This window comes from Pelodiscus sinensis, chromosome 15 (assembly GCF_052426305.1).
Source record: "Pelodiscus sinensis isolate ZL-2025 chromosome 15, ASM5242630v1, whole genome shotgun sequence".
Taxonomy (NCBI): Eukaryota; Metazoa; Chordata; order Testudines; family Trionychidae; genus Pelodiscus; species Pelodiscus sinensis.
In genome coordinates this window covers 23050757-23072781 of record NC_143066.1, presented here as the reverse complement: position 1 = coordinate 23072781, position 22025 = coordinate 23050757, and the positions used below count along the sequence as shown (strand labels likewise).

General features: G+C 45.5%; 1 protein-coding gene across 2 annotated transcripts in view; it reads right to left on the bottom strand.

Annotated features, from left to right (window-relative positions):
• VPS35L (VPS35 endosomal protein sorting factor like) overlaps positions 1–22025 on the bottom strand; it is a 146162-nt gene that overhangs the window by 87992 nt on the left and 36145 nt on the right. For both annotated transcript variants that reach the window (XM_006123143.5, XM_089782301.1), the window contains exons 9-12: positions 19395–19454; positions 7218–7314; positions 5266–5313; positions 3467–3560 (exon numbers count right to left, since the gene is read on the bottom strand). In XM_006123143.5, the coding sequence (XP_006123205.3) occupies positions 3467–3560; positions 5266–5313; positions 7218–7314; positions 19395–19454 (299 nt within the window). The remainder of the gene's footprint in view (positions 1–3466; positions 3561–5265; positions 5314–7217; positions 7315–19394; positions 19455–22025) is intronic.

The window sequence follows — 22025 nt, the reverse complement described above, 5'->3', positions numbered from 1 at the left end:
GTTTGGCATTTTCTAATTTTTTAGTGCCTGACTTTTGCAACCTAAGTAATGTTCTTTTAATGCAAAGTTTGTTTGGGGATTTTTTACTATAATTGTTTTAAGGTAAATATAATTCTATTATGTACAACTGTAAGAGAAAAGAAGACAGAAAAAGCAATCAGTTAGTTATATTAAAAAAGCAGCTTCTAAGACCCCCTTGCTTACCCAGGGCCTGATCCTGAGAGGCTCCTGCCACTCCCATTGACTGACAGGAGCTGCAGGTACCCAGGGCCTGAGCATTTTTTGCCTTTCTTTATATTTTGTTTCTATTTGAGCAATAAAAGCGTTAGAAAACACACTGCCTTATGAGCTAGTTCTTTGATTGAATTCAACAGCAGACACACCACTTTTCAGCTGGGCTACTTATTTACTGATCTGATTTGTGTCTGCACTACAGCTTCATTATATATGAACTATTTTCAGAAGATTTTTACTCCCATCACCCTCCCTGGGAGTAGTCTGACATTTACCTTAACTAATGTACATGCTAACATCAGGCAAGTAGATGACCGAACACACAGAGAGTTGTATGCATCATAATTTTACCTCCTGCGAGAAGGTGGTCTACTTCCCTAACTTGCTTTTCATTCCAGATCAGCTTGAGCTCAGTCTCCCCACCTTGTTTCCTCTGCAGCAGGAAACCTGCGCTGGCACTACAAAATTGGAGCTCCAGTGCTGGCTTCCTGCAGGGGAAAAATGAGTGGGGGGAGCCTTGAGCCTCCCTGCTAGATCCAGCTTGCAGGGAAGAAGCCAGAGCAAGAAGTGGCTGTGAGCTGCTGCTCTCCTCCCCCTCTCCCAACTGGGAGAACAGCAGCGCACAAGATGTGCTTCCTGGAGGCTTTCCTCACTGCTCCAATGGGAGAAGCAGGGAAATCCTCTGGTGCTTGGGAGCAGCATGAAAACAAGTACGTGCTCCCCCAGCCCCCTCACACACCTTCTCCCTGCCAAGACCCCTCACCCCCGTGGCCAGACACATATCTCCCCTGCCTGCTTCTGCACCCTACCCCCCCAGTCAGACACCTACCCCTAGCCTGCTACTGCACCCTACCTCCTGGCCAGACACCTACCTCCAACCTGCTACTGCCCTGTTCCCCAACCAGACACCCTACCCCCAGCCTGCCCCTGCCGCCACCCTGCTCCTACACCCTCATCCTTGACCACATACCCTACTCCTAGCCTGCTCCTGCACCTTTCCCCTGGCCAGACATCCTGCCCCCAGCCTGCTCCTGCATGCTACATCTCACCCAGACCTTGCACCCCCACACACTCTGCCCACTTTCTGCCCAGATCCTATACCTCATCTCTATCCCACTCACTGACAGCCCTGTCCCAGACAGTGAACCCCTCATTTTTGGCTCCACCCCAGAACCAGCGGGGGCCCACAAAACCCACTAATCCTATAACCCCAGAAGAGTAAATCTGGCCTGAGGCCTTGAACCTCAGTCCTCCCTACCCACACCCCCACCATGAGGCTGGAGCATCAGAGGAGTGAGGTGTTTCAGTTGGAGGCCATTACACTGAGGATTGGAGGTGGGGAGGGATTGGAGGGTTTTTTCCCCCTTCTCATTTATGTAGTCCCTGAGGGTGTGTCTAGACTACATGCCTCCTTCGACGGAGGCATGTAGATTAGCCAGATCGGAAGAGGGAAATGAAGCCGCGATTATTTAAATTTAAATGGTTGCCCCGATCTGCCGATCAGCTGTTTGTCGGCAGATCGGGGCAGTCTGGACGCGACGCGCCGACAAAGAAGCCTTTCTTCATCGGCACAGGTAAGCCTGGTTTCACGAGGCTTACCTGTGCCAATGAAGAAAGGCTTCTTTGTCGGCGCGTCGCGTCCAGACTGCCCCGATCTGCCGACAAACAGCTGATCGGCAGATCGGGGCAGCCATTTAAATTTAAATGAAGCCGCGATTATTTTAATCGCGGCTTCATTTCCCTCTTCCGATCTGGCTAATCTACATGCCTTCGTCGAAGGAGGCATGTAGTCTAGACACACCCTGACTGATTTTTCTGTAGGTTGGTGGGCCCTGACCCAAAAAAGGTTCTGCACCCTGCCATCAATTATAACAATGTTGAAACCTTTTCTGTTGGACATAATATTTTACTTTATTTAAAAATGAAGCCTAGCCAACAAGCCCTCACTTGGAGCCCAACCTCCATCTGGCAACAGTATTATAACACTCCTGCATCACCCCCACCCTAACCTTGAGCCCATGATACACCTGAACCCACTGCCCTGAGCCTCTTATGCCCCCACATCTAGATGCTGCACCCCCACATTCCCAGTCCCCTGCCATAACACTCCTGCACCTCCACACACCCCAACCCTGTGCCCATCATATATCCAAACCCCCTGCTCTGAGCCCCTCATATACCCCAACCCAAACTCCAGCACCCTCACATCCTCAGCCCGCTGTCATAAGTTTGAGAGAAGACAGCCTGAATGCATGAAGCTGGATTTGACAAGTTATGATGTAAACTTCAAAGAAACGTGCAAAAAGATACCACAGCAGAAGTCCCATTAAATAAAGTCTATAAGTACAATGTTTCATTTCTGCTATTATTAATATTTATGTCAATTATCAATAATATTAAGTTGTACATTTTCAATCATGCAAATGAGCATTCCTATATGGTTCTTTGTTGACCGCTTGTTCTGAATTTTGATGTAGTTTGGCTCTTTGGTTTGAAAAGATTGCTGACCCCTGCCATAGGGAGATGAATGGGAGGAGCACAGAACTCCCTTATGGGGAAAGTTGGAAGGACCTTGTATGGAGAACGGAGGGGCACACAGACCACCTAACACTGAAGGGAAGGGGGAATGGAGGACACACAGAAGAAGGAGAACAGGGTGCACAGAGCTACTGACATGAAGGGGTGAACAGTGGGCCATGATACAGGTGGTTGGGGCTTTGGAGTGCACAATGAAGCAGGGAACAGATCATCATATTAACTCTTTTTCATCATAAAGCTCATCAAGCCAGTCTTCAGAAAAGATACTCTAGTGGCGTGAACAGGGAGACAATGAATTCAAGTAGAAGAAAAGCTTATACAGTACCCCTGAAAAGCAATGTGTAACACTAATATAGCTGCATGTAATACCACAAAGCTACAAACGTTCTTTATGACTCAGCCCCCAATTTTCCCCTTCTCTCAGGAGGGAGGACTAGCAGGACAAGCTTGGAAATTAGTTGTTAATTACTATGATTACTATAGACAGTTATACAGCAGGTTTTCAAATTGTGATTATAATGGGAAAATTATCCTGCTTTGCAATTTGCTAAGAGGGGAATAGGCTGCTTTTTGGGTCAAAGAAAAGATGTCTCTAATTAAAATCTTCCTTTAGTGACAGCAGGTGAGGCTGCCAGAAGAGAGAAATATACCATTAATAAAAGCTCACTTTACATAATATTAAATGGTAACCTACCCTGCACAGGTATGCTCTCGCATACACTGCAACCAGTGGATCTCCAACTCCTCTAATCATAGATGTTAGTCGCGGGAGACATTCTGAAATTCCCCTGTTAAGATTTTTTAAAAATTAAATTTTGAAGTTTCAGAATTGATCAAAACACTACAACACATACTGATAACTTGAAAGGCTGCGTTATTAAATTTACATATGAGCAAGAATTATAAGAGGAAAGGAAAGTCAAAGTAATTTAGAAGTAAAATTTAACTAGTCAGTGTTTCTTACTGTACCCCCAGTACCCACAGTTTTCAGACAAACATTTTTTTCTATCATTGCAACACATTTGTTTAAACAACTTCATCGTAGCCAGCAGGCGATGACATTTTTGGGTGTAAAAAGTACAAAAATAATAAAGTGCTGTAAAATGTAAAACAAAACTTCAGTTTTCTCCAAATTTCAGTTGTGCTGATGTATCCTCCAGACTTCTCTTGAGTACCCCTAAGGGTACTCAAACCACTGGTTGAGATACACTGCTCTAAGTAACATCTTAGACATGAATTATACTACTTACCTTTAGGAACAGCCAGTCTCTGTATGTGAGAGTTGCAAAGAACTAGGGGACTGATGGAAGGAAAGAAGCCTTTCCTCTAGACTGGAGAAGCTGGAGCTTCTCTCTGGTTGCAATGCAGTCTCAGGGATATAGCAGCCCAAAAGCCTAAGAGGCAGTGGATCTATGATGACAGGGGAATCTCCTAGTCAGTCACAGATCCATGGGCCCCACTTCACTCCCAATCTCACCCACAGGCATTAGGTGCTGGAACTAGAAGCATGGGCGCTGCTGCAGTATCTCCTGGCTTCAAGTGGTTTCCATTATATCCATAGTTTCCAGTTTGATTCAACTGCTCTCAGCACCTCCACTATACAAATTGTTCAAGCACCCCTGCCACAGGCCTGCTGACAGGGACAACCCAGGGTGGGGAGGCAGTGAGGTGCACTCCGGGTGGTGCTGAGGGCTGGCTGCCCAGACCCGTCCCTTCTGCCCAAGGCCCACCCCTTCCAGGAGCATGGAAACAGCTCCCCTCCTCACTTTGTGCAGAGGTCCAGCAAGTCTGTCAGGCCCCCTGTTGACCCATTATGGTTATAAAGGGGCACTCACTACAGAGCTGTTGCATGCAGGTAGCCTTTATGTGGGCTACTTACACTCCTCCTGCCTCTCCAGCACACACCTGTGATCAGGCCCATATTGGGAAGCCCCAAAATGATCACGCTCTCATTGGAGAGCCATTGAGATGATACAATTTATTTTAGCGATTAACTGTAAAGGCCCATTAGTCCTGAAGGGCTACTTTATAAACTATAGGGATTCCGTTCTGCTTGGAGTTTGTTCCCCAGCTACTTTCTGGGCTCATTGCCTCAACCTTGTTTCCCCACCAGGCCTTTAGCCTGGTTACAGACCTACCTATTTGTCCCACCCTACTGCTCTCTCTTTCACCTTCAACCACCTCCCATCAATTTTGTTCTTTCAGTTTTGTAGATCCTTCCTGCCCCACCCCACCAAATGTTTGACCTGTTCATTTACAGTTATGCAAGTGCTCTGAAGTTGATGCATCAGTAAGTCAGAAGTTGTACTAATATTCTGCCTTGCTGGGATTCACACCAGGAGCCCAAGATAATCAATACTGCTCCCTCCAAATGCACAGAAAACTTCTTCCATTAATGATAATAGATCTTTCATACTTAATTTTCTACATACTACTTTTCACATGGACCCATTCATTTGCTGTCCATATTTATTAATTGCATGTTAACCTTACGTTTTGGACAGAAACTTGTTGCATTTCAATATTGCTGCTTCCACATAGCTACAACAAAAGCAAGTTAAGGAACAAAAAACCCAAGATGTATTCCTTGTGGGAACAAACAAAACTACTCCTGTGAGAGACTGACAATATCCTGTATCATATGGAGCAAACCTTACAGATTTCATTTAATCCCTTTGGGGTACATGCCATGTACATGCACGTGTTGTTGTAGAAGTTTATGTACCTTTTCAAGTAAGGAGGAGGAATGCTTATATACTTCTTCTGTTGTCAACCCTCTGTAATCACACCCTCCCCCCCAGCACAGAGAAATGGATATGCTAGTTCAAACTGGATTCTCTAGAGACCAACAGACAAATAAAATACTTTTGGATAAAAGCCTGAGGTTTAACCTGCCTCCAGCCTTCCTCCTGCTCCAGCAAAAGGACTTGTGGTCCATGCAGGGCCTCAATCCTTCAAGGAATATTGGAAAGACTTGGCCTATGAGGCCTTGTAAGACTGGGGACTTGTTCTGTGCTGGAAAGCTCTAATGAACATGTAACCATAGAGGATGACAGTTGGGTGGGGTATTAGAAGACTGGACTTGCCAGAGACCATGCAGGAGCTGGGATGGACTCTGGTAAGCTTTTTAGTGTGTAGTGTGTGTAAGTTATTTTATTGTTTATAATATGATTTCTCTGTAATGCTTTGTGCCTTAAGAATAAAGTAGGCTCTCTTAGAAAGAGCAGCATGGTAACTTATATTCATTCTGTAGCAATTACTTTATCGTCTATCTCTGACGGGAAAGCAAGCAGATAGGCACCCTTGTACAATTTTTCTGTGCTGCAAGTTACAATAAAAGCAGGGGAACTGTGCAGCCTGAGAATACCCCAGTCAAAAATCTCACCCAAGAAAGGCAACAGCTGCAGAGCTGAAGACCAAGAGTGGGCACCTTTGCTAAACCACTGGGGGGAAACACAGACTCAGTTGCCTTGAACTGTGACAACTCCCGGGCTATGAAATTAATTTCTCTTGGGCACCACATACCATGGTTAGTCTAAAACTTAATAACTGTGACACTTGTTTTCTGGCTTTTATAGCTTTTCCACTTAGTTTTCAAGAATGTCCAGTTTACAGCATGTAACCTGAACTTAAACAATCATCATCATGTGCTCATGAGTCAAAGCATTCAAAAACACTTTAAAGCTCAAAATCCAAATAAAATTAAAGGGGTCAATACAAAAAGGGAGAAGAAAGGGCTGGGAAGAAATGATCAATACAGAGTTAACAGAAATTTTGGAAGTTAACTGGTCTGTGTTACCATTAAAAATCCTAGAGATACTTCGGATTCAATTACTATTCAATTACAATTTAGTCCAAGTTGGAATTCACTTCCAATGCAAAGCCTGATGCAGGCACCGTCATCTTGTTCTGTGTATCTATAGTGCCCAACAATGGGGTACCTGGACAAACACTGTACTCAGGAAAAAAAAAAACAACAACAATAAAAATCTAATAAAACAATTGTAAGCTCCTTTTGCTTTCCTATTTGGAGAAGAATCCCAGCAGTTGGGGTACTAGTCTATGTCTTGGGAGACTGAGATTCAATTTCCTGCTTCATCACATTTGGACCAGTGTATGACCAGTGACAAGTCAGCTCGCCTTGCTCTGCCTAAGTTCCCATCTGTTAAAAAAACGAGTATAAGAGCACTTCACTATCTCCCTGGGGTGTTGTGAAATAAATACAATAAAGACTGAGAAGCATTCAAATACTGTTGTGATGGAGGGGGGAATATAAGTACATAAGATACTAGTACATAGATATTTTCAGTCTAAAATCTGAGGTGATAATCACCGTTTAGATTTTCAACATAAACTTCATTTTGTTCTTATATTATTTTAATTCCTTTTAAAACTTCAGGCATAACTGCACCATTTTGACAGTCAACTTCGTTTGAAAAGGATACAATCTGGGAACGAGCTCTCTGATTGAAGCAATCTTGAAGAACCAGTTTAAACAGGTTTCTTTGGCAGTATCATTAACACTTTCTGGAGTAAAATTATCTGTAAAAATATAAAGCCAGAGCCAAGCATATCACATTTAGTTCTAAAATAAATTACATTATTTACATTTATTTAAAATGGCAAATTAAGTATTTTCTTTTCATAAGAAATTAAGCATAAAGTAATGAACTGGACAATGTCATTCTAGCATCTCCTTTTCAGCAATACTGACAACTGCTGGACTGCATAACCAGAATGAGCAGCAATGCTGCGTAACCAGAGCTACACTTCCATTTAATCATAATATTGATTTAATTGGATCTAATTCCTGATGTCAACCCAATAGCTCTCAATGTAATTTATTATTATTTTACAAATCAATAAGTAACTCCTGTGAAATGCTCATATGGAAGAACTAAGAAATACTGCTCTTTATAGTCCTCTCTGCTTTTGTCCTCTTGCATCCTTTTCACTCCTTACTCTCGCTCCTCCCGTTGTAGCCTAAAAATCTCTCTTTTCTGAGGTGTGGGATTATGATAAAAAATAATAAGTGTTGTCCCCATCAACCATCACAGTGATAACTGGGGATTCTTAAGTAACTAATATAATTAATACGTAATTCTATAAATTAAGCTACAGATTAATACCCGCAGATGGAACACCAAGAGGCATAATCTCCCTGCCTGGGATAGGAACTAATCCTCAACTGATTCTTTGCTTTGTTTCTTTGCATCTAGTACACTACTTCTACTTTGCTTAAGTGATTAATAACAATACATACATAAACTACATCCACAGATACCTAACCACAAGAGGGCCATGGTAACAAACCAACTTACATAATGAGTTGAAAGAAGAAGAGGTTACTTACCTCGTAACTGTAGTTCTTCGAGATGTGTTGCTCATGTCCATTCTGATTAGGTGTACGCGCGCCGCGTGCACATATTCCGGAGCTTTTTTCCCTTAGCAGTACCCATAGGGCCAGCAGGGAACCCCCTGGAGTGGCGCCGGTATACCCTGCTGGCCCTCCCACCCCTCAATTCCTTCTTGCCGGCTCCTTCCGACACGGGGAGGTGGGTGGGATGCAGAATGGACATGAGCAACACATCTCGAAGAACTAGTTACGAGGTAAGTAACCTCTTCTTCTTCTTCGAGTGCTTGCTCATGTCCATTCTGATTAGGTGAGTCCCTAGCCGTGTCCCCCCTCCGGAGGCGGGGTCGGAAGGTGACTAACTATTATCTTATCGTTCTGCAGAACACAGAACTGCCGTCTCGACAGCAGCATCCTCCCTGGCCAGCTGCGTGATTGCATAATGCTCTGCAAAGGTGTGCACTGATGACCAGGTTCCTGCCCTGCAGATCTCCAGGATCGGCACGCAGGCCAGGAACGCCGCCGACGTCGCCTGGGCTCTAGTGGAATGTGCTGTTATGCGCGGCGGTGGTTTACCCGTGCCCTCGTAGCACAGTCGAATACAGGAAGTAATCCACGAGGATATACGCTGCGTTGAGACTGGCTGACCATACATCCTATCTGCCACCGAAATAAACAGTTGATTTGACTTACAAAACTCTCGTATCCTAACTATATAAAAAGCCAACACCCTTCTAACGTCCAGGCAGTGCAGAGCCTGTTCCCTGGGCGACGCGTGTGGCTTAGGGTAAAACACTGGCAGGTAAATATCCTGGGACATGTGGAAGTGTGAGACCACCTTGGGAAGAAATCCCGGGTGTGGATGTAACCTCACTTTGTCTTTAAAAAACACAGTGTAAGGTGGTTCTGAGGTGAGAGCCTTAAGCTCAGACACCCGCCTGGCAGAGGTAATGGCCACAAGGAAAGCTACCTTGTAAGATAGCTGTGTCAGGGAGCATGAAGCTAGGGGCTCGAACGGGGGCTTCATAAGGGCAGTCAGGACCAGGTTAAGGTCCCATGCCGGTACCGGAGGCCTCTCATATGGCATCAACCTGTCGACTCCCTTTAGAAACCTTTTAACCAAGGGGTTGGCAAAGATAGACCTTTGCCCCCCCCCTCCCCCCGGTGTGGAAGGCCACAATGGCCACCAGGTACACCCTTAGGGAGGCTGTGGCCAGGCCCTGTTTCCGCAGGTGGAGAAGGAATTCCAGGACAGTCGGAACCGCCCCTTCACCTGGAGCGAGCGTCCTGCCCCCCAGCCAGGAAGTAAACCTCCTCCACTTAGCCTCGTAGAGAGCTCTAGTGGACGGCTTCCTACTTTCCAAGAGGACCTCCTGGACATCTCTAGAGCAGGCTCGCTCCGTCACTGAGAGCCACTGAGGAGCCACGCTGCTAGGTGGAGAGATGGAAGGCTCGGGTGGAGTGCCACCCCGGCCTCGCAGCTCTGAGTGATTAGATCTGGCACTAGGGGTAGCCTGAGCGGGCCCTCCACAGTCAGATCCAGCAAGGTGGTGAACCAGTACTGTCGAGGCCATACTGGCGCTATCAGGATGGCCCGAGCCCTGAACCTCTGCACTCTGAGGACTGTGTCGTGGATCAGAGGGAACGGGGGGAAGGCATAGAGTAGGCCCCTGGGCCAGCTGACCTGCAGCGCATCTCCCCGAGAGCCCTGCCCGTGCCCCATGTACGAACAGAACTCCCCGCACTTGGCGTTGCTCGGAGTCGCGAACAGGTCCAGGCGGGGAAACCCCCACCTCTGGAAGACCTCGTGAAGTACATCCCCCCTTAGCACCCACTCGTGCGCCTGGTTTGAACGGCTGAGCCTGTCTGCCAGCCCGTTCCTGGTTCCTGGGAGGTGAGACGCCTCCAGAGAAATGCTGTGGGCTATCCACAGTTCCCATAGCTCTAGGGCTTCCCGGCACAGGGGAGAGGAACGCGCCCCACCCTGTTTGTTGATATAGAACATGGCCGTAGTGTTGTCTGTCAGCACCGCCACCACTCTGTTCTGTAAGTGGGGAAGGAACGCCCTGCAGGCCAACCTGACCGCCCGCAGCTCCTTGATATTTATATGGAGGCGAGCCTCCTCTGCCGACCACATACCTTGTGTCCTGAGGTTGCCCAGTGAGCGCCCCATCCTACGTCCGAGGCAGCCGTGACCAGCTGCAGCGACGGGGACGGCTTGGTGAATTGGACCCCGGCACACACCGTGCTCTCATCCTTCCACCAGTCCAGCGAGCGCAGGACGTCCTGGGGGATAGTTACCACCACATCCAGCGGCGACCTCAAGGGGTTGTGCACTACCTTGAGCCACCCCTGCAATGGGCGCATGCGTAGCCTGGCATGTTGGACCACGTAAGTGCCCGCCGCCATGTGGCCTAGCAGCCTCATGCAGGTCCTCGCCGTCGTAGTCGGGAACTCCTGCAGCCCCACTACCAGCGATTGAATGGTCGAAAATCTGTCTCTCGGCAGGGACGCCTTGCCCATAGGCGAGTCCAGATGGGTCCCCACAAAGTCTATGACCTGCGTGGGCTCCAGCAGTGATTTGGCCTCGTTTATGAGGAGGCCGAGGCCCTCGAACAGAGCTCTGGCCCTTGAGACATGGTCCAGTACCTGTTCTCGAGACTTGCCCTTTATGAGCCAGTCGTCCAGATATGGGAACAGCTGGACCTTGTGCCGCCTCAGGAATGCGGCTACTACGGTCATACATTTGGTAAAGACCCTCGGGGCCGTACACAGTCCAAAGGGGAGGACCGTAAACTGAAAGTGATCCTGCCCCACCGTGAACCGGAGGAATTTTCTGTGACTTGGAAAAATTGAAATGTGGAAGTACGCATCTTTTAAATCGAGAGCAGCATACCAGTCCCCCTTTCTGAGCGATGGGATGATGCGGGCTAGCGTCACCATCCTGAACTTCGTTTTCCTTATAAAGGTGTTCAGGTTTCGGAGGTGTAGTATGGGACGCATACCCCCTTTCGCCTTGGGTACCAGGAAGTAGCGGGAGTAGAAACCCTTTCCCCTTACGTTAGGAGGTACCCTTTCTATGGCACCTTGCATCAACAGGTTGGACACCTCCTGCCGAAGGAGCATCTCGTGAGAGGGGTCCCTGAAAAGGGACGAGGCTGGGGGATGGGAGGCAGGGTAAGAGAGGAAGGGGATAGTATATCCCTGCTTCACCAGGTCTAGGACCCAATGGTCCGACGTGATCTTTAACCATCCCTGGAAAAATAGGGAAAGACGGACCCCAAAGGGCGGACAGATAGGCGCTACTGGTACTCTGCTCTCTGGCGTACCTTCAAAATGAGGGCTTGGCTTGGGGACCGGGGGATGGCCCTGAGCTTCTCTCGGAGTCTGACCGAGGCCCCCTACGCCTGCCCCGAAAATGTCAGGGCGGCCATTGTTGCGGCCTCTCCTGCGACCCCTTTCGTTGTTCTGCCCCCTTCTAGGGTAGGGCCTGGCCTGGAAAGAGCGCCTCTGAGGCGCCGGGGTATGTATCCCTAGCGACTTCAGGGTTGCCCTCGAGTCTTTCAGGCTATGCAGCTTGGAGTCAGTCTGCTCTGAAAATAAGGCCGGCCCCTCAAAGGGCAGGTCCTGGATAGTAGTCTGCACCTCGGGTGGGATGCCAGACACCTGCAGCCAGGCACTACGCCTCATCTCCACCCCTGTGGCCATGATGCAGGCTGCTGAATCGGCTGCGTCCAAGGCCGCCTGGAGAGAGGTACGCGCCACTGCTTGCCCCTCCTCCGTCAAGGCCCCGAACTCCTGGCGGGATTTGGGAGGAAGCTGGCTGGCAAATTTTTGCGTGGACGCCCACATATTAAAAGCATAACGCCCCAGCATCAGTTGCTGGTTAGCTATACGTAGCTGGAGGCCCGCTGTGGCATAGGCCTTCCGGCCGAGCAGGTCCAATCTCCTAGGCTCCTTTGCCTTCGGAGTGGGGCCTGGAGGCCCTTGGTGCTCCTTCTGCCCAGCGGCCTGAACCACTATGGATCCCAGAGCCGGGTGGGTAAACAGATACTCATGCCCCTCGGGTACATAGTATCGTCTCTCGACCCCCTTCTGGGTCGGTGCAATAGAGGCCGGTGTCTGCCACAGGGTTTTAGACAGCTTGTCCACCGTTTTATTCAGTGGGAGCGCCACCCGACCAGGGCCCGCTGCCGCTATGATGTCCACCATCGGATCTAAGTCCTCGTGAACCTCCTCGTGCTGGACCGCAAGGTTGACCGCCAGCCTCCGAAGCAGCTCCTGGTGCACCCTGGAGTCCATGGACGGGGGCTGAAGTGCAGGGTCGGCCAGGGCCTCGTCTGGCGAGGACAACGAGAAGTCCCTTGAGGGGATTGCCTCCTCGGTCAACTGTGCCCCCGGATCGCCCTGACCAATCACCGGGGGTCTCGGCCCCGAAGCTATGGGCAAGCCACTTCCAGGCGGGGGGGCTGTCAAGGGGGTGGCAGATGGGGTGCTCCTTCTTCGGGATGACCCCACTGCCGGCCCCGAAGGGGGAGGCCCCTGGGCCTGATGGTATGCCCAGGGCGTCCAGAAAGCCCACTGGGGTTGCCCCTGCGATTGCTGCTGGACCATCGGATCCCGGTGAGATGATCTGAGCGACGAGCGGGACCTATGGCGAGGCCGCGACCTATATGAGGGCCCAGTCGAAACCACTGACTCAGCCTCCGACTCCGAAGAGTACTCTGATGCCGACCATGGAGGCGCTGATGAAGACTGCACCCTACGTTGGTCTGCCATGGCCGATGGCTTGCCCCTGTGCACCACCCACGGTGCCGGTGGTGGCATGAGTGGAGGCCTTTGCTGCGGCGGTACCGCACCCGGGTGCATCTCATAGACCGGTGCGTACCCCTCTGGTGCCGTCATGTGCACCGGTGCCGCGCTCTGCTGCTGTGCCCCCAAGGAGTAAGCAGGGATCGGTGCCGGGAGCAGCAACAGCGCCGGTGCCATGCGGGACGCCTGTTGCGGCACCACAGGCGGTGCGTAATACGGTGTGGGGCCCTGCACTGCCCAGGGAGCCATCTGCGGCACCGGACCCTGCACCGGTGCCGTCGGCGTAGCGAGCCCACACGCTCCCGGAGTCGCTGCCGGTGCCGTGGGGAGCGGGCCCTGGGTCGGTGCCGGTGTTCGTCCTGGCTCCGGTGCCGGTGTTCTCCCCGGCACCGGGGGAAACTGCTGCTGCTGGGCCGAGGCCTGCCCGTCGCCCAGAGGGTCCCACGGCCCAGCCCTGTCCTGCTGGGGGGCACTAGAGGCCTGTGCCGGCGCGGTCCGCTCCTGCGGTACCGGGCCCTCCCCTTCATCCACCGCCATGTGGATGAGGTCCTGGGCTGCCTCAAAGGTCTCTGGGGTGGAAGGCTGACGGACCTCTCCTAGCCCCACTGTCTGCCCAGGGCTCTTGCCCTTGTCTGGGCTGTGCCTCTTCCTAGAAGACTTAGAAGAAAGGTGCCCCTCCTTAGGGCGCACCTTCTGGGCACTCCTCTCTGCCGAGCGACCCCTCGAGCTCTTGGAGGCCCTCAACACCGGTGACGGCGATCTGCGTCTCGGTGCCCTGCTGTCCGACGGTGCCACCGTCGGTGCGCTGCGGGCGGAATGAGGCCGCTCCTCGCCCTGAGGCTGCAGTGCCGACTCCATTAGCAGGAGTTTCAGTCGGAAGTCCCTCTCCTTCTTAGTCCTGGGTTTAAAGCTCTTGCAGATAGAGCAGCTTTCAGCTCGATAAGCCTCACCCAGACACTTAAGGCAGTTAGAATGAGGGTCTCCCCAGGGCATAGGCTTGGAGCAGGAGGCACAGGGTTTGAAGCCCTGGGGCCCTGGCATGCCCTCCCCTGGAGGGAGGGTTCCACTGCTCCCTTATCTAAATAACTATTTACAGTACTTAACAACTACTTAACTAGAAAGAAACTTCAACTGCAAACTATAATACAATGGGTAAGAGATAAGCTGCTAAGAGATAGGCAATAGCCTGAAGCATGCTCCAGCTACCCTCACGGGCGGTAAGAAGGAACTGAGGGGTGGAAGGGCCAGCAGGGGTATATATGCACCCGTATGTAAGAAGGAACTGAAGGGTGGAAGGGCCAGCAGGGGTATATATGCACCGGTATACCGGCGCCACTCCAGGGGGCTCTCTGTTGGCCCTATGGGTACTGCTAAGGGAAAAAAGCTCCGGAATCCGTGCACGCGGCGCGCGTACACCTAATCAGAATGGACATGAGCAAGCACTCGAAGAAGAACTGATATTCTAATCCAATAGGCAGAGACTCCACCATTAGTAAGGGGAAGATGTACAAATGAGGAGAAGCGAAAATAACCCTACTGAATATGCATCAAACATAGGGGTACTAGTACTGTAATAATAAAAGTTTCATTCGAGCCTAGAGGTGCGGAAGAAGGAGATATAGCCCTTCTGAGGTGCCAGAATGATTATTAGTGGCAGCGAGGGAGGAAGGCAATGACAATAAGAAAAGGAAAGCTAACTTTTCAGGTTGTTCTACAAGGGATGGATGTGGGCATATGGAAGCGCAGGTGTACATTCTGTAGTATCTCTGAGTTGGGGTGTTTGTGAGTGTGCTAAATGCATTCATAAACTATTTGTAAATATACAGGTGTTCGTATAGTGTGAATATTGAAATTGTGCCCATTGGAGTTCCCAACTATATAATAATTTGAATAATATTGGGCCTGAGCTTGGAACAAGAACCTGTCAAACCTCAATATTTGAGATTTCAGTCGGGCTGTTTATCAGTTCAAAATTCATACGCCTCAAATCTTGTGCTAACTTGCTTAAGCTACTGTCTGACAAGATACAGGTGTGTAGGTTCTATGCATTACCGTTGAACATAATAAAAGCAAAATATGATGTAAAGCAGTGAACAAAATAAAAAGGCAAGCTAGTACATTGGGCTACATCCCAAACTTTCTTAATCTGCATACTAAAACCCTACTGGTTAAAATTATATTCTCAAGTCATTAGAGAAAGCATGTGGACTAGTTCAATGGTTAAAAACTGTGACTGGCAGTCATGGCTCCAGTGTTCTATTACCAGATATGACATGTTCTCAGGTCCACTGATGGGGAAGGGCAAAGCAGGCAATTGCTTCAGGGCTTGGAGCTCCCAACCACCACTACAGAGGCAGCAGTCAGAATGCCAGGCCCTTTAGAATCACTGCGGGAGTACCACGCAGCACATTCTGGCAGGCTTTGATGGCCAGCAGGTGCTGGGGGGGGGGGGGGGGGTGTGCCACACTGTCCAGGCAGTGCTGGCTACCTAGCCCTTCCCTTTCCACTCAAGGCCCCCCCCTTCCAGGAGTGGTGAGCCAGGACGCCCCTCACACACACACACCCCACACTTTGCACAGGGGCCCAACAATCCTGTCAGCTCCCTGGCATGAGCTCAGCATGTGACTTCAGACAAGCCACTGAACCCCTGGTCCCCAATTTACTCATCTAATAGAGATGTTGCAGCACTTAGGGTGTATGAATTTTTAAAAGTATTGTGTGCCAATAGAGTAAAATCAGCTGGCACTCACGGAGCCAATCCATGAGTGCCAGCTGATTTTATACCACTGGCACACAATATTTTCAAATGGTTTCATCATTACTGATGTAAAGTTTAAAAAAAATTGCTTTCCTGTGACAGCTGCATTGCCCAATATTAGTGGAATACTCCACATTTCAAAGAAAGGCATGTGACACTCTGAATAATAATGCTGACAAGGAAATGTCTATAGTCAAATGAAGTGTTTAATAACCTTGAAATGGAAGCCTCATAATACAGCCACTATTAAATTTGAGAGCTGTTACAAAAGTGCAAAGTACTTCACCAAAGTCAGCTTCATGGGAAATGCTAAATAGGGATGGAATAATTTAACCCATCATTTTGCTGATACCTATATTTGTGCTAATACCTCACACACACAAACCTGAACAAATCTCAGATACAGAAAGTGGCAACAGGCATAGCTATAAAGGCACTGAATAGGAGGCAAGAATGTGATTCTGTTGCAAATAAAAAAATTTGTGGGCTGTATTCATAGGAGTATCACATAGAAGACATGGGAAGTAATAGTTCTGCTCTCCTCAGCATTGATGAGGCCTCAGCTGGAGCAGTCTCTCTAATGTTGGGTGCCACACTTTTTAAAATTTGTGAAAAACTGGAGAGGGTCCAGAGGAGAGCAACAAAAATGAAAAGAGGTTTAGAAAAGCTAACAACTAGCATGGTTAGACTAGAGCAGTGTTTCTCAACCAGCGGTACGAGTACCCTAAGGGGTATACTTGAGAGAAGCTGGGGGGGAGGGTACGCCAACAAAATTTAATTTTTGTTTTAAGTTTTACAGTGCTTCATTTTTGTACTTTTTACACCCCAAAATTTCATCGCCTGCCTGGTTACAATTAAGTTGTTAAAACATGTGTGTTGCAATGGTAGAAAAAAAATTGTGTGTGTATGAAAACTGTAGGTTCTGGGAGTACTTCATTTAAAAAAAAAAAAAAAAGTTGAGAAACTCTGGCCTATAGAACCGAAGAATGAGTGGAGATCTGATAAAAACACCCGCATATGTTAAGGGGTGTTATGGTGATCAATTGTTTTCTGTTTGCACTAAGAGTAGAACAAATAGTCATCTGCTTAATCTGAGTTTTAGGTTAGATATTAATAAAATTGTTGTAACTTTACGGATAGTTGAACAATGGAACAGGTTAAACATGGAGGTAGTAAGATCTAGGTCATGGGAGGTTAATAAGAAAAGGTTGGGCAAACTTCTGTCAGGGATAGTATAGGCATATTTAATACTGCCTCAACATAGCCGGTGGGGGTGGACTAGAGATCTTTTGTGTTACCTTCCAGCCCTACATTTCTGTAATTTCTCTGTTGCAGTATTATCCTGACCCTATCTCCTGCCAGAATCATTCTGCTAAAAAGTGGAGGGAGAGGTAGGAGAAGAATCTTTTGCACTAAGGTAAAGGGCCTCAAACCCAGAAATCCTCAGAGCAGATCTTTCCCTAGGTCGCAAGATACTTGCAAGTTTGTGACCATCCTCAAAGACTGAATCTGTTCCCGCTACCATTAACTCAAATCAGCCTTAACAGTGATTTGCAGTGACACTAGAACCTTTATTTGCACAATAACCCCTCTTTAGAGCTTGTTGTCTGTTTAATTTGCACCCTGATGTTTCACAGCAAACCATAAGAATGGCACCGTCAGCAGCCTAGTAATTTTTAGAAGTACAGACACTCAGCTTCTGGGGAGAAGATTTCATTTCTTTGTTCTGTGTCTATTTATATTTCAATCTTTGTAACTTCCACCTTTTCATGAATCAGCTTTCTGAAGTAGACGTAAAGTATTTCTAAGGGCTCTTTATCTGCACAGCTTGAGACAGATATATTTCTCATTATAAGTTAAGTATTAGATTAACCAATAATAAGCAAGCAGTAGTAGACCTTTGCTTTATCTTCCCTCAATTTTGTCCACTGGACCTGCAGTTTATAAATGATACAGGAACAAAGTTCAAGCCATAATCTGCATGCCTTTCTGTGAGGAACCCAGTAAATATACATACAACCAGAAGTATTTAAAAAAACTGACTGGAAGCAGAATTTTCTTTTCCAGCTCTACTTATTATTCTGCTGTTGTGCTTGTTGTTGTTGTTCCTCAGACACTCAGCCAGTGTTGAAATTTTAGAGAAACAGTGCAATTCCCCACCCCCCACAGCTAGAGGCCAGTTATATAACACAGCGCTTGGGATTGTGATGTCTTTATTTCAAGCATGCAGTAACTGCAAAGACAGTTAAGAATAGTGCTAACCAGAACATAGTTAATATCAACAACCTTCAAAATGCTAATCCCTCAAACTATAACAAAAAGTCATTACAGAGTTATTGATCTAGAAATATACTTGGATCATCTGATTAAAGCAAAGGCAATGATTACTACTTAAACAAAGGTCTTGTTGACACCTTCTTTTCTATAAGAAATTGTTTCATTAGCAAATGCTAAACAAATTAAAATGAATTGCACAAAATCATTGCAATTGTGCCCTCACAGAAACATAACTCAGGTATCTTTCAATTAGCAAGAGCTACACTGCAGTTTGGTTTTCTGGAGACAGAGAATGCTAAATTAGAAGTTCTAACCTTATTACAACTGAAAGAATGAGTACAAATACCAAAGACTTTGTTTTATTTCACACAGCTGCTCAAGGCAGGGTTCTGCATAAGAAATTTTGAGTGTGTGTACATTACTGGAAAATTTCATTCCTGATACCATTGCTGGTTCAGATTTCTTTCAAGGTATTTTGACTCTTGCTTCATCCAGAGAGAGCTGTCCTTAGGAGGCGGATTGTTAAATAGCAATGAGAAAAAAAAGAAAGCTCACCAAAGAAAATATTATTACTGACTTGTTTCTCATGGTGCTACTGGTTTAGTGTTGCAAGCTGTCTGTGATTAAACCAAAAGTACATACTTTTATTTTACAATAAAATGTTCTGGAGCTCATCTACAACATGAAAATAACCATATTTAAACATGGCTGTGACCACAGAGTGTGTTAATATGGTTTATTATTGTCTATGAAGATAGATAAAACCATATTATAAGCATGCTGAAAAAAATATAGGAAGAAATTCAGGAGGAGGAAGGAAAGAGAGTAGGAGGAGAGAAGAGAACAAACATTTTTTCTCCTTGTTTTATAAACTAGAGTGATTAGGAATAGTATTCCCATCCTAGCTGTCTCCCACTTCCTCCTGCCTTAAAAGTTACCACCTGCACCCAAGAGACCCTATTAATGTTCAAGATCATTAAAACTGAAAACTAGAACATTTTACTGTACCCAGTTTTATGTCAGGTTATTTATAGAAAGAAGGTAAACTTATGTAAAGCTGTGGGAGGAATGAAAGCAACTTGTTATGGGCTTTTTTTTTTTTAAACACTAGGAACAACAACTAAATCCAAATGCAACACACACAAGCAGACTGATTTCTTTTCAGAGGACATTAGTCAGCTAATATTTTAATATTACCCCACGGTCTTGGTCTCATTTAAAAACTCTAGTTCTCCCCCATAAGAATCAAGGTGCACACAAAACTCTTCTGAAGCGTGCAAGCAAAACTGAATTTGTTTCAGTATACATGATACATATTGGTGAAAATTCAGTCACTGCTGAAATTTCTTACATCCCAAAACTAGCTTGGTAAACATGATAGATTTCTACAAGAAAAATAGCATTAAGGTGGCACAAAATTACCTGGTAAAGAGCCACGATTATCCATACACATGGATGAAATTCTTTCATATACTAGTTTTCCTGGAAAGAAAATGAGAAGTTAATCTTCAGAAAAGTGTAAAACAAAAATTATGAAATAATGATTTTTTTTTCTATACGCTCCAGGAATCTCACCTGCAAAAACTTCCCTAAACTCTATCACATTAGTCTTAGAAGGGTAGCCATGTTAGTCTGTAACTTTAAAAACAAGTAGTCTTGTGGCACCTTAGAGACTAACATACTATATATATATATATATATATATATATATATATATATATATATATATATATATATATATATATATAGTATCACGAGCTTTAGTGGGCAAAAGCCACTTAATCAGATAATGAGCTGGAAGCTCTATTATATTATGCTGCCATCTAGTGAATCTGAAAGATCTGAAATGTTAAAGTGAGGATTTTGCATGCTATAATTTCTCTGGCTTAATTTCCAGTAAGAGCAATGCAGGTTGTTGATAAATCAGATTACTCCAACCATCTCTTGTTAGCCAGGAAATAATTTTGGAGTCGTCTCTTCCCTGACAGTTGTTCGCAACTGTCAATAAATAGAAAAGGACATAGAGGGGAAACAAAACCTGGGAAAACAATTGCATTTGAGACACAGCACTTCCTGTTAAACAACAATACTTTTCAAGTTTAAAGGCTGTAATATATTAGTTCCACACTGTTAAAGAAATCCAAGATTGGAGTAAATGACAATTTCCTTTAAGAGGATTAAAATAGATTAAAATGTTTTTGCTGAATTATTTAATCATTTCATAGTCCACATCCAATTAGAGAAAACTTCAATAGTTTAACACTTTGACATACAGGAAGAAACGGAAATGAAATACTGTTAAGGTGTAGGAAGCTGTTACATGATACAGTGATAATTTCCTGAAGCATTACATAATGCACTATTTTAAATTAAGATATAGCTTTAGATTTCAAAACTCAGAGATCCTGACCTTTCCCATAGTTTTGTTTTAACCTCTCTTTGTTAAACACAGAAAGAAAGTGGACCTTTTTCCGTTGGGAGATTTAAAGAAACATATTTGATTTTTTTTAAATAAAACTTCCATTCAAGCATTGTTTGAAGAATGAAGTACCTAATCTAGTCTTTATTATTGTTTGCCTAAATGTTCAACTCACCAACTTTGGGGATCTTACATACTAATTATGGATTGGATAAACAGAGCATCTAATTTAATTAACAAGAATCTCCTTCTTGACCTCAGGAGTTAGGTTTCTTCATGAATTAAAAGAAGAATATGGAACTGTATTAAGGGAAAATTATGAGCTATCTGCCCTGTGTCAAAGACCTCCCCACCATCTATTATAGGTGTCAAACAGAGTGAGGAATTTGAACTTTGTCCCAGCTAAGCCAGTTTCACATAGTTTGGCCAGTCAACAAGATGGAATCAAATCATGTTCAAAACTGAGAAATGCCTGTCCATACTGTATTGCCCTAATTTTGTTCCCTGTAAAGTAAGAACAAGTCCAAAGGAGATGGCTCCAGAAAGGGATACAGGACATAAGCTACTAAAATGAGCAATATGTAGCTATTACCTGAAAATCTAAACACTGGATCTGGCTGGGAACATTTAGATTTAAAAAACTGAAAATACAACTTTATATTTTCCAACTCATCCTAAATTTGCTTACAGTTACAGCCATTAAGCGAACCACAACTATCACCTCCAGAAACTTAGGGAGGGCTCTTACTTATACCTTGATGGAGAAACAGGAAGTTTTAAATATAAAACAACATTTATATTACAGAATAAAGATTTAAAAAGCAACCATGTCCAGACAACAGTATTCTCAAATTCTTCTCCTGCTCACTTAGAATTACAGGTTAGCTGCAATCTGTAAGGCATTTCTGCAGATTTCAGAATGTTTGGCTGAATGTTTCATCATCTGGATTAATTCACAAAAACCCAATTTAAAATAGCTGTCATATCAATAGATTTACTTATGACAAGAAAGTACTTAGAGATCTGATCCAGAGAGATACATCAGTCTCCAGTTATCCTCGAAATTATATTCCTTTCTTTTGCATTTGTGTGATCATCTACCTAAAAGGCAAAATGAGTATAGAAACTCCACAGAAATAATACTTTACTTGTTGTGAAATGTACTCTCCCTAGGAGAAGTCAGCCAACTGAGACAATGGTTTATGAAGTCATAATAAAACATAGCCAACTATTGAATCATCTCAATTCGTATAGTGATAACAAGTGATATTTATCTCATGACTTGACTTTAGTGGTACTAATGTATTACAGCATATTGTATGTACTTATGATTATTTAAGTTTCAAGGTTATTCTGTAAAACAATATCATATCCTGCAACAGAATTGATTGTTGGCTTTCAGAATTTATTTGATAACTATTATGCTACTAGGACAAGCCACAAAGTAATGTACTTGCCTATTTTTGTTTGGGATACAAATTAAACATGTCTTATTAATAGATAGAAACATGGAAAAAAGAAAAAATATTCTGATGAGTCAAAATATAGCAGTAAAGGGACAGTCAACTATTTTAAATTAAATATTTGATATACTTAAAAATTGTTACAAATAGGAAGAGAATCACATGCAAATG